The 13,663-nt window shown below is 34.2% G+C and overlaps 1 protein-coding gene and 1 long non-coding RNA gene across 3 annotated transcripts; one reads left to right on the top strand and one right to left on the bottom strand.

Annotated features, from left to right (window-relative positions):
* Window positions 1-1,258: 1,258 nt before the first annotated feature.
* On the bottom strand, window positions 1,259-12,339 carry LOC144998664 (uncharacterized). The gene is made up of 3 exons (XR_013660397.1): window positions 11,475-12,339; window positions 10,255-10,304; window positions 1,259-1,391 (listed from the first exon to the last, which is right to left on the bottom strand). It is a non-coding gene; the product is annotated as an uncharacterized LOC144998664 (long non-coding RNA).
* On the top strand, window positions 4,273-8,634 carry LOC145048623 (serine/threonine-protein kinase Nek4-like). 2 transcript variants are annotated; one of them, XM_078997165.1, is made up of 14 exons: window positions 4,273-4,537; window positions 5,551-5,704; window positions 5,828-5,894; window positions 6,060-6,125; window positions 6,208-6,254; window positions 6,343-6,388; window positions 6,460-6,540; window positions 6,649-6,691; window positions 6,771-6,820; window positions 6,897-7,028; window positions 7,099-7,172; window positions 7,281-7,332; window positions 7,424-7,870; window positions 7,965-8,634. In XM_078997165.1, the coding sequence occupies exons 2-14, from the start codon at window positions 5,619-5,621 to the stop codon at window positions 8,553-8,555; spliced, it is 1,782 nt and encodes a 593-aa protein (XP_078853291.1). In that variant the 5' UTR covers window positions 4,273-4,537; window positions 5,551-5,618; the 3' UTR covers window positions 8,556-8,634. The 2 variants fall into 2 exon arrangements, with proteins under 2 accessions (XP_078853291.1, XP_078853292.1); XM_078997166.1 differs by lacking the exon at window positions 4,273-4,537 and adding an exon at window positions 5,221-5,460.
* Window positions 12,340-13,663: the final 1,324 nt, after the last annotated feature.

The following is a 13,663-nucleotide window of genomic DNA, read 5'->3' as shown; positions in this document are numbered from 1 at the left end:
CACAATGTCTCTGTGGATTGACCATGCTTATCATGTACTACATTTTTGTGTACTATAGTGATGTTCTTTTGGAGTATGTTGTACACCTATCATTTGTTGGGTTTAAAACCCTAACACCATGCCACATAATATCCTTTTTTTTTTACAAAACCGAGTAAACTTGTTGTTATAAAAAATATTTAATAATAGTTTCTGAACAAAATTAAAATTTATTAAACTTTTAAATCACTTCATCACTTATCCTAATATTTTAATAAATAATATAAAAACTCATAACATTATTATTATAGTGGTAAAAAGGTCTATTTCTTTGTTATACTATTATATTAATTGTTGATGTAATTTAGGAAAAAGCCTACAGGGGCATTTTAGGAAAATTGCTTTTATTATTTTTGTTTCCCGGTTTTAGACTTTGAGTCAAACTCTTTTTTATATCATTGTAAATATGTTATGTATATAGGTATTTAGAATGAAGTTTTCCAGCAATAAAGTTTTCCACCAAGCAAAATCATAAGTCCCGTTTTTCTTATTCCATGTTATCACGCTTGTTTTATCTTCCTAGGGTGTTCTCTTTCTTTTGCAACAAGGTAGTATCAGTTTGATACCACCTTTCACTTGGTATTAGAACACAAAAGAACACATAAGAGATCCGACAAACCAATCTTTCACAACCCTACCATGGAATGACTGAAGATGCAATATCCCATCTTGACCAGAACCAACTATGTTGTGTGGGAAATTAAGATGGAGGTGTTCATGCAAGCATAGTAGGGGTCAGATGCAATTGAACCTAAAAATCCCCATAATACATTTGGTTTCAAGAAAGATAAGATGGCTATGACAACGATTTACCAAGCCATCCCGGAAGAAATCCTTTTGTCGATAGCGGAGAAGCAAACAACAAAAAAGTGTGGGAAACACTCAAGACTATTGTAACGCCCGTGTTTCTGGGTAAAGCATTAATGATGATGTAATAGTCTAGGTCAACCATTGTAACCTACTTTCAAGTAATAAAGATGAATTATTTGAGTATTATGTGAATTTGTGTGCTTTATACTTGTTTATAATAATATAATAAATAAATGATAAAAATAAAGTGTGAGATAAACTTGATATCGATGAAGGAAGTTGTATTGGTCGTGACAAGGATCCCGGACATATAAAGAACAACAAAATCCGAGTTATAACGAAGAAGTTTGTAACGACGTAAATTTTCAAAACAATTTTTCATTTCTTTAAAACATAATTTCATTCAAGACAAACCATAAAATCCAATGTAACATAGTCATAATACAAAACATGTCAAATCCAAAGATCAAATATATCCAAATCCGTCTGTGTGTGTGTGTGTACGAGTCATGCCGGCGCCTTCCCACGGTCCTCACTAGTACCTGAAACACATAACACAACATCTGTAAGCATAAATGCTTAGTGAGTTCCCCAATATACCACTTACACACATACACCTTTCAGGCCATACACCACACGACCTTCGGGTCCATGTGTCTCAGGGGACTTCCGTCCCAACCCGGTAACCTTCCGGTCCTATCCGTATCAACCTTCTGGTCCATAACTCCCTGACCTTCCGGTCTACATCATAGTGCCTTCCGGCCCATAACATAATGCCTTCCGGCCCATATCAAGCATATCATACATATCGCATACAAAACATGCAACTAATAGCATACAATGCATATATCTTATAGCATACCAGACCTTCCGGTCACACATAGGTACCTTTCCAGGTACAGTATAGTGAGAAGACTCACCTCGTATGATGTCTAATGTCTCACATGCTCGATATCTCTGAATCTCGAAACCATGACCTAGCCTCGCCTTATCACATCAAATAATCATTTTAAATCATTAACGACTCTCAAGGCTATACTACGTTCCTTTCTACAATTCCACAGAAGGGTAAAAGACCATTTTACCCCTCCCTGACTCAAAAGTCCACATGTTGACGAAAACCCTAAAAGTCAACAGCAAGCAGTACGCGAGGCGTACCAACTCCTGTACGCGGGGGTACCCTTGCACTCCAGAAATGGGGAACGCGAGACCCTATGCGGTGCGTACTGGGATTACGCCCAACGTAAATCCCAGTTTCTCACTTTCTTCATTTTAGTTCTTAAACAGTTAAGACATAATCTCATATTCCGGATCTGGCCATTCTAACACATCTTAATCCATAAAGTCGAAACCTTTAAGCCTTTGCATGGCTATAATGGTTCCCTCACCTTCTAACACATTTCCTTTCTCCTCCAAAGGTCTAGATCTCATGCATGGTCCAACATTTATGTCCAAGATTGCATTTTTATGAACATACAACTCATATAGTCCTGGAATATGATAGATCTAGGCCAATGGGGACTATTTGCTCATAAAGTCTCCATCTTGGAACCTTAAACCCTAGAATTTGGTCCAAGAAGCACACAACACAAATAACAAGACAAGTTCTGAACTTTATACCTCAGGAAGAAGCTCCAACCTCTGTAAACCTCAGATCTACTCTTGTCCACTAGCTTCTAGCTCCAACAATGACCTCCTCTTCTCTTTCACCACCTTGAAATGGCACTTTGAAGCTTAGAATACTCACACACAAGCTAAGGACGAAGGGAAGGCTCTCTTAGGGTTTCTTTCTGTGATATGGTGGCTGAGAGACAAGACCATCTCATTCCTTTTATAGCCCTCAAGTCATATTAGGGTTTTGCATCTGGGCCGGTTACGCCCGGCGTAACTTGGGCGTACCTGGATGAATCCGCGTACAAATTAAGCGCGTGAGTACATGCAGCGTACTCCTTAGTACGCCCAACGTACTCACAAGCTTAACATTCTCACAAGGGACCTAACATGACAACTTGGAAAAGAAGAAGGGTTAAAGGGTTGAACCTGAATTTCGGGTTGTTATAATTCCCCCCCACTAGAACCAGACTTCGCCCTCGAAGTCTTATACCGAAAACAACTTCGAATGCTGCTCCCGCATCTCTGACTCTGACTCCCACGTCAGCTCGGACCCCTTCCGATGCTGCCACTTAACTTGCCCCACCGGTATCTCCTTGTTCCTCAGGACCTTGATCTTCCGATCCCAAATCACAATTGGTTTCTCAGCATAATTCAGGCCAACATCCACCTGAATATCCTCCAGCGGCACTTCCGCCGACTCGTCGGCTATACACTTCCTCAACTGAGACACGTGGAAGGTATCATGAATCGGGCTCAACTCCGCAGGTAGCTCCAAACGATATGCTACCCTGCCTACCCTCGCATTCACAATTCATAATTCTTATTCATTCAGAAATCATAAATCACTTACTTTAGATACTTCCAATTTATGGTTTTACGAACGTCTTGACGAATGGAGTTAAAAATAATTTTCAAGGAGGTGAAGAACAAAAGAAGCGATTATTGTTGTGTGTCTACGTAATGAAGATGATGATGATGTTTGGTGGTGGTAATGAAATCACCACCACCGTTACTGACACTAAGGGTTAATCTAGAATCGTTGGTAGTTTATGACGAGGACTGGTGGTGAAAATAAAGGAATGCATCGGTGGTTGAGATTGTGGGATGGACTAGGGGAGTTGACAGGTGAAAGGAAGTGAAATATGGGTGTTAATTGACGACAATTGGTGGTCACCAAAGATGAAGAAAATGAAGGTGAGGATGCATATTTTCCGATTAAGAGAGAAAGAGAATCAGAAGAGTGATCTATAAAGAGAACAAGAAGAAAGAAATTTGGGGGGGGGGGGGTAGGGGTAGATAGTGTTCATTTGTGTTCTTAGTATCAATTTAGTTTAAGCAAAAAGGTAATATTAATAAAAGACAAAGAAATAATTTTATGTAGCTCATAGATTATTGGTGTAAGTTTCAAAACCAAAAAAGATCATTAATGCAAGTTTAGATATCATGAGGATCATTCGTATAAAAAAATTAACAAGATTATGACTTTTGGTCGTAAGGAGAAATTAAATTACCTCATATTTTTTATACCTACAATTATTTTTACCCATTAAAATTATGACAAATCACCATTCAATTTAATTTTTTTAATATATTCATAATATAACCTTAATGAGTTAGTTAAAAAAAATATGAAATAATAACACTCATCATAATCTTATTAGGTAGGAATATTTATAGGTATAAAAAATAGAAAATAATTTAATTTACGGTAAGGTAAATGGTAAGGGACCAATTATATAATTTTATATTTAATGATATCTATTTATTTGACTTTTTTAAAAGATTCAAGGAAAAGAGACGCATAAAAAATGGGTGCACGTTTTGAAGTTTGAACTCCACGTATTTTTTACGTTCTGCTTCAATTCCAATTCTTTTGCCGCCCCCTCTTCTTCCTCTCTGCTTCATCCATGGTGTCGGCGATCTTCGCCTGAAACTCTATTCAAATCCTCACGCAGTGACGCTACTTCTTCATCTTCTTTACACAGCTTCATGAAGCAACCGATCGTTTAATCAATCATTTCTTTTGCTTAATTCGAAATCCGATAATAACGATTACCGCTGCCTTCGATTCAAGGTACGCAAAACTTTAACTTAATTTTACCTTCAACATCAGCGCTATTTTTTTATGTGATCCTGATTTAGGTTTAATTCTGCTTTTTCTGGAATTTACTTCCATACCTAACTTGTTCTTTAACGATTAGGCGATTATGTATCTTCCATGTGACTTCTGTACTGGTTTATTTAAATTGCTATTATTTTCTAGTTCGTTTTACTTCAAGTGTAAGGATTAAAGTGTGGTTTGCAAAAAATATTCGAGCATTTTTATTATTATTATTTTTTTAACCTGAAAGCCGATGCTAACGCTTATCTCACCCATGATTCCAGGTAGTCAACTATCTTCTTCGCTATACCTTTCATGATTATTACTTCTGTTTTAAGTTGCAATATCCTGTTCATCATCGTTCCCGTGATTACACTTCAAGTTTTTAATCTGCCTTTTTTACTATTGAATTCATGCCTAACTTGTTCTTTACCGGTTAGGCAATTACTCTTTTTTTTTTTTTTTTTTTTTTTTCACGTGACTTGTTAGATATAGTTAGTTGAGTTTCTATTATTTTCAACCTTTTGGGCTTATAAATTTATAGATTAAAGTGTGATTTTCCAAAAATAATCATATCTTTTAGTGACCCTACTATATACTTTAATGTCCTTTGTCTATAAAGAAGGCAGCAGTGTTAATATATTATATTTAAAGATTAAAGAATTGATCGTTATCAATTTCTTTTGGTATACAATATTATATTCCTGAGTAGGGTCATTTCTGAATTAAAATTATTCGAGTAGATGGCCTGATGTGTATGTCTTGGTTTAAACCTTGTGAATATTTTGATGACCTGAACATAAATTGATTCGAGTGACATAACTTCCTGCTGCCTGACCCTAGTGATGTCTTTTTCTATCTCCCTCAAACTACACTGTCATCAACCACTTAAAGAAGTAAGAACCCTTGGTAGTATTGATTTTAGACGTTTATGCCACCATAGACATTTATATATTATTAAAATATTATTTTTTGTGCATGTTTAGTGTATTTTAGCTGGGAGTAATTCTAATAAAGCAAATTGGAAAGTGTTGGAGGAGTGGAGCTCATCAAAATGGAGAATTATGAAATACTAGAACAGATAGGAAAAGGCTCTTTTGCTTCTGCACTACTTGTGAGACATAAACATGAAAAGAAAAGGCAAGGCTTTCTTTCTTTCCATTGGTTTAATCTTAATTTTCATAATTATTGATCTTTAGCAAAAGCAAAATAGGCTTTTATTGATTAATGTATTGATTGCATTCCATTATTATCCTTTCACAGGTATGTGTTGAAGAAGATTCGACTCGCCCGACAGTCTGATAGGACCCGCAGATCTGCCCTCCTTGAGGTTGCTATATATTTATTTATATTATTTTCCATAATATCAATCAAACATACATGATACATGATACATGATACATGATACATGATACATGATACATGATACATGATACATGATTGTAGTTCCATTTTTTTTGTATGCAAAAACCTAATCAGATCATGTATTATGCAGATGGAACTTATTTCCACAGTGCAAAATCCTTTTATAGTGGAGTACAAAGATTCTTGGGTTGAAAAGGTTTGTCAGTTAGACTTTTAGGGCTTGTCACATTATGTTTTTGAATTAGAGAAAAAGAAATTAAGATATTTTTCTATTGTAGGGTTGCTATGCATGTATTGTAATAGCATATTGTGAAGGAGGAGATATGTAAGTCATAATTTCAGAATTTCTCCCCCATCTTATGATCACTTACTATAATTTCTTTTTTAATTATTTTGATGATTTGTTCATTTAGGGCGGAAGCAATAAAAAAAGCCAACAGTGTTCATTTTCCAGAAGAGGTTTGTGTTTTGTGTTTTTATTTCTTCATTTCAGTTTTCATGCTGACTGTTTTACTTAAAAATATGTGCAGAAGGTCTGTAAATGGCTTGTTCAGTTACTAGTGGCACTTGATTATTTGCATGTTAATCATATTATTCATCGTGATGTCAAGGTTAGTGATATATAAATCTATCTAGGACAGTATTTATTCGTTGATAATATTTATATTTTATGATTCCAGTTTGATGTATTAATATGATGCATTTCCATTTCACTTCAGTGTTCAAATATATTCTTAACAAGAGATCAAGATATCCGACTTGGTAATAATTAATCATTCATCTTCTACTCTTAACATCCTATATCTCCATATTAGTCTAAGTTTGCTTTTGTTCTTTTCAGGTGATTTTGGTCTTGCAAAAATGTTGATTTCTGAAGATCTTGCATCATCGGTATTTAATATTGACATATTTTTTTTTATGGGGTTTAACTTTTATAAGTTTAACAAACGTTTGTTTGTAATTTTAGGTTGTGGGAACTCCTAGCTACATGTGCCCTGAACTTCTTGCAGATATACCTTATGGCTCTAAATCAGATATATGGTCCTTAGGATGCTGTATGTATGAAATGACTGCATTCAAGCCTGCTTTTAAAGCTTTTGTAAGTTGATCTGAATTCTAATCTTTGTTAAATCAATACGTGAAACAAACATCTCATTATTTTGGAACAGGACATGCAATCTCTCATCAATAAAATCAATAAATCTATAGTATCTCCACTCCCGACCATGTATTCTGGCACATTGTGAGTTACTAAAATTTTGCAATAAATTTAATTTTCGTTTCTGTTACTTTTTTTTTTTTTTTTTTCTTTTTCTATAACGTAATTAACTTCTAAATCATCTATTTCTAGTCGAGGGCTTATCAAGAGTATGCTGCGGAAAAACCCTGAAATGAGACCAAGTGTACGTAAAATCCAAATTTTCAAAGATGAGGAGAAAGCGCATTTACGTCTTTTCCCCTTTTGTTATTGAATCTTTCTTATATAACTTTCAGGCTGCTGATTTGCTCAAACATCCACACCTTCAACCTTATGTACATAACCTCCATCTTAATTCCAACAACCCTAGACGCCATACACTTCCAGTTCCAGTTCCAGTTCCAGTTCGTTTATCATCAGGTTACAACTACGAAAAGAGAACAACGTTCATTGAGCCTGAACCTAAAACTGTTCATCTCCACAATGAGAAAAGGCGATCTTTCAGCAGCGACAGGGCTTTGAACCCTAGTATATCTGAATATGATCACAATTCCTCTTACTCTCAGAATTCCCATAGAAAGCTATCCATTGGAAGTATTGAGGAATATATCCACACTGAGAAATTAGTTGCTGCTGCTAAGACATCAAATGGCGGCAGAACCCCGAGACTCACTCCTGTTTCTACTCCCAGAAGACAAACTGTTACACCCAAAATAATCAGAGGGACTTCAGATCGTGATTTGGTATGTTTATATCTAATTCACCAAATAACAGCAAACGTAGACAATCATCCTCACAAAATTTTCAACATTAGGTTATTTGTGGTTTTGCGTTCAGGTTCCAGTATCACAAACAGTAACACCGCGTAGGCAATCATCATCATCACAAATAAGCCGAAGGACATCTCTACCCTTATCATCATCAGCAAGGTCCACAATAATATCCCACGTAGGTTTCGACTCTCCAGATGTATCCATGAACGCCCCACGGATCGACAAAATGACCGAAGAGCCCTTGCCCTTGATGCTACCAGTCCATAGAATGTCTTCAACATCCGCTCAATGTTCTTCCGGAACTTCCCCAACCAGAACCAGCATCATGGACCGGTCAGTCACAATCGACAAGTGCACGGTGAAGACGGTGAACCCGATCCCGAGCCATGAGTTGTTGGCCGGTTCGAGCCGTTCGTCGTCGGATTCACGGGGGCAAGGGCAGAGGCGGAGGTTTGACACGTCATCGTACCAACAACGCGCGGAAGCGTTGGAAGGGTTGTTGGAGTTCAGTGCACAGTTGATGCAACAAGAAAGGATAGAGGAATTAGCGGTGTTGTTGAAGCCGTTTGGGATTGAGAAAGTGTCGCCTAGAGAAACCGCTATTTGGTTATCAAAAAGTTTCAAGGGAGCTGGTAGTGTTGTTGGTAATTTGTAATTTGTAATTTGTTTTTTTGGATTTTTGTAATTGTGAAGATTGTAGTTGGAATGACTAATGAGGCCAAGGTGATTATGAACGACTCGTTCATGGAAACAAGTTTCGGATTTTCTAACTTTTGTTCACTTCCGATCCCGTTGGTATTGGTGTGGATCGTTCAAAACCGGATATCTCTGCATAGTTCACACTGATTACCGAATCCATAACCAAATTTCCAGTTAGGTTTTTTAGGTTTGTTTTTGAATATCTTGTGGTGTGGGTGTGTTTAAGGATGGTATACACATAGTTATAAAAAAACGCGGAGTCTAGTTGGATCCCTCTTGGGAGACGGTTACTCGACTAAAAAAGTTGGGTCGCTTTGGTGTTGGTGATCTTAGATTGATGAACATTGCACTTGTTTCAAAATGGTGGTGGAGATTTAGAGTGGAGCAAAATTCGTTTTGGTCCTCTTGTATTAGGGCATTGCATAATACTAAAGGAATTGATGGGATGTTTTTTGCAAGATGTGGGATGCTGGGGCCTTAGCTAAACATTTATCAGGTTAATGGGAGCTTGATAAATGGAATATTGGTCTTGATGATTTGTTTTTGCAGGAAATTAGGAGATGGGAAACATACTCATTTTTGGAAAGAAAAATGATGTGGTGATATAATTTTAAGAATTGAATTCCCCAAGTTGTATAAGATTGAAAGTGAAAAGAATCGCAAGGTCTCGGATATGATTAATATTGGTAACGATATTGTTTTTCAAGGCGTGTGAAAGAGATGTCCGAGAAGTGGTAGGGAGTTGGCTGAGTTGGAGAAGCCGTCAAGTATGGTGGCAGGTACAACTTTGTCTAGAATGACAAATTCATGGGAGTGAAAGGCTGCGAGTCTAACATTTTTTTTGTTAAGACTCTTAGAGATTTAATGGATAATAATTTGGATATCCATAATCATATGGTGGATTTTCTTTGGATGAATTGGGTTACAATTAAAATGAATTGTTTCGTTTGGAGGTTGCTTTGCAATAGAATTTCAGTGGCTTGCAAGCTTGTAGAAAAATGAATTTTGTTGGATTCTGTTACTTATCACTTCTGCAGGGAAATAGAAGAACCAGTTGAGCATATTTTTATGTAGTGCTCGTTCTCAAGGAAGATGTGGTCTTGGTTTAGTAATTGGAGTGGTTTCCTGCCTTGCATTCCTAATAATTCAAATGAGCTTAAAATGTTTTGATTTCCTTGGCATTGATAAGAAGAGACTAAAGCTTAGATTGAAGTTGATATACTGTGTTGTGGAGTATTTGAAGAACTCGTAATGACTTGGTTTATAAGAAGAAGAGATGCTCACTTCTCAAGGCGGCAGATGATATTTAAATCCTTGCGTTTATTTGGGTAAAGAATAGATCGAAGTTTAATTTTATCTCATGGTTTAATTGGTGTATTTCTCCTTTATATGTTTGTAACTCTCTCTCTCTCTCTCTCTCTCTCTCTCTCTCTCTCTCTCTCTCTCTCTCTCTCTCTCTCTCTCTCTCTCTCTCTCTCTCTCTCTCTCTCTCGTATAAAGTACATGTCAATTTTATCTCGTGGTTTATTTGGGTAAAGAATAGATCGAAGTTTAATTTTATCTTGTGGTTTAATTGGTGTATTTCTCCTTTATATGTTTGTAACTCTCTCTCTCGCGTATAAAGTACAAAATAAAAAGAATGAATTAAACTTCACCTGCCGACATCCATGGTTTAGTCATGAGTGGACCCTGGACGTCTAGACACCTGCAAGGTGCATGACAGAGAAAAGCTCAGAAACGGTGTTGCATGCTTACAGTAATAAAAATTAAACCAATATTGGGCTGAGGCCCGCTTCCAATTGATTTCAATTAATAATAGGGTTGTAATCAGATTTTAAATTTTGATTTGCTTTTGAAGGAAACATTATTATATTTATATATAATAAAAAGGTTGTAATCAGATTTTAAATTTTGACTATAATATTTTTTTGTATGTTAGCAGCTTTGGTCATAAAAATACAAAGTTGTTTCTGTAATTTAAGAAAAAGTCTTGTGTAATTTTTTTTCATAGAAATGGTCTTTGTTTAAATAGTATATTTTTTAAGTTTGATCGTTTGGCTGTAATACTTTCTTATGTTGGTAGGATTGGTCCTTTTATAAAAAATAAATTACAAAACTATCCCTATAATTTACAGAAAAAGTTTCCATGCAAATTTTTTTTTTACAACAAATGATCCACGTGTTAAAAAAGTTAGAAAAATGATACTTGACTAATAGAAAATTTACATATTACTCCCCTTGCAAAAAAGATATTGAAACTTATTAGTTTTGGAAAAACAATTGTAAATTACCGATGCATCCCCAAAGAGTTTTATTGCTCTTACGAAGCATGTGGTTTGAAGTTTGTTTTGATTTTGGTTTCTATCCAACCCAAATGACTATTCTATTTTTGCTTGATATTTTTCTAATTTTATAAAATTTTATTATTTCTAATAATATTATATTTTCATTAGTTTAAATTAATCAAAAAAATTTAACTATTATTAATCTTATTTTTTTATTTAGTAAGTAAAATGTTTTAAAATTAATAATTATTATTTGTATTAAGATATAACATGACTTGAAAGATGAAGCAAAAGATAGAGGGGGAGTAACGTGGTCCAATGTAACAATAAATTTTGAAAGATGAAAAATCATATAACATATAGCTTTTTAGATTTCAAAACTTTTTACATTACTTGTAAAAAATTTATAAATTGATATTGGTATGACCTATAAATCAGCTTTGTAAAAAAGCTCTCATATCATATCGTGGATGTTTAAGGTTTATGATTTGTTAAAAAAATTAACCGAAAATGCTATTATTGTGGATGAGTATAGCTCAAGGTTTTCAAGAATAAGCCTAGTAAATGAAGCAATAATATCATGCAACAACCTTGTCATATTGTAAATAATAACAAGAATGAAATTCCCTGCTCTTTGCTTCATAGAGCTGTACCATAGGCATTGATGTTGAACGTTGACTTTGACCTTATGAGCCGATGTGGCAGTTGACTCTTTTGCACCAAGAGCTTTGACCATGTGGAGTTGCTCGTCATGTTCCTTTCTAGCATACCTAACTTAATTGTACGCTGGAAATGATATAGAAGATTTGGTTCTTTTTTTTTTTTTTCGTGGGGTTGCTTTACTTTAATTAGATTCTTTGAAACTTGCTTTACAAACCAAAACATCGCAATTCTATGACTTCAAAACTTGAAAGATTAGGTTAAAACGGCTTTACGATATAAAGGATTTGAGGTTCTGTTAGATAGATTGTTCATTATGTTTTTAATGATACAATGCATTTCATATACAAAAATACTTAGTAATAAATTAGTTGCAAACTGGTAGTCATTCCCTTTATTTTTAAAATACATGATTTTAACCTAGAGTTTAGAATCAACAGATCGATAACACAGTATCTGTATGCCTGAGTATAAATTTTCTTCACCAATAGCCATTTCCTAATTCTTTTCAAACATTAAAAAGAAATAAGTTTGCGTATAAGACATGACGTGATTACAGTGATATCAATTGAGCTATTTTTATTGAACTAGTGCGGTTCCGATCACCATAATCAGACCGTGAATCTTACCACTTTATATAAAACAAGTGGTTATTCTATTGAAACGAAGGAAAACACAGACAAGAAGTGACCCTAACTATGTGATCAGAGTTACAGAAATGAAGAAACGGACCTGAGATTGTCGACTCCGGCGAGTGCGGCGGCGGCGGCGGCCCTGCCTCTTTCTTTCTTCTTGCTGAGTCCTCGGCTTTCGGATGGGGAAAGGTTTATAAACTTATCGGTAGCAAGAGATCCGTGATGGGCTTCGGTTAAATATTGTTTTGGTTGGGCTTCGTGAAGGTCCAATACATCAATTAATATATATAACAAAAAAGCTTTTGGAATACTAAACGCTTTTACGCCTCATTATTTAAAAATAAATTATAAAAATTATTCATGTAATTTTTAGAAACATAGAAAATGTCCTTTTTTTTAAATGATCTAGTGTTTAAAAAAGGGAAATGATTCGTACGCAATAGTTTTTTTGTCATACACAACAATATATTAATTATAGATCTTTTGAAATCACGGTCGATATATTCAAATTTTTTATATAGATAAAAAATAATAAATGTAAAATAAAACAAAAATAGTGTTTATTGTAAGTAATTATGAATTAACTTTTTAAGCAAAATAATCATAATATTATTATTAGGATATGATTTTGTATTTTCAAAATTTGTATTTGAATTGAATTTGATTTGTTACTATAAAAAAAAGAAAATTATAGAAATTATAGAAAAATGCCACGTGTCAAATAGACATTCTAAAAAATTAACACGTGTTATTTTTAGGTTTCATTTACTAGAAGAGGTAGAGTTTAAAACACCAATTGTTGTGTATAAAAAAACATTCTTGTATACAAATCATCTCCCTTTAAAAAATTCAAAAAAATATCCATTCTTAATATAAAATTTATAGATTACATAAAAAAAATGAGATTAATAAAATCTCTTCTCTCTTCTCTCTATTCTAATAAATGAATAAGTTTATTCTCTTATTGCCAAATGTTATAATATTAGAAATCTTTATTAATATTATATGACACATATCATATCACATGTTAATCTATTAATTCTCCATTTAAAATTTAAAATTTAAAATTTTTCATTCTAATTACATTAAAATAATAATTGATATATATATATATATATATATATATATATATATATATATATAGTCACATAATACGTTTTCATACGCCAATATAAATTGGAGTCAATCATATAAACCAAACCCAATAGCATGATGAACCAAAAGTCCTAGTTAAAACATCTATTGACAATAGACGGATACATTTGCATCCTCTATAAAGCAGGGATAAGAAAATTTATAGTTTTTTCTAGAACGACGAGTTAGTATATGCATGAGATTGAATACAAAACCTCATTGTTAAAAACACATTATTAGAGGCCATGTTAGTAAAGTTGGATAGCCCAATTTATAGGAAATTACCGGTTAGTTATGATTTTTGACTTTATTATACACGAGTTAAAATTGCCATGAAATATTAAAATAAT

This window comes from Lactuca saligna, chromosome 5 (genome assembly GCF_052625555.1).
Source record: "Lactuca saligna cultivar CGN05327 chromosome 5, ASM5262555v1, whole genome shotgun sequence".
NCBI lineage: Eukaryota > Viridiplantae > Streptophyta > Magnoliopsida > Asterales > Asteraceae > Lactuca > Lactuca saligna.
Note: the sequence above shows the minus strand (reverse complement) of the source record. Positions and strands in the feature narration are given on the sequence as shown.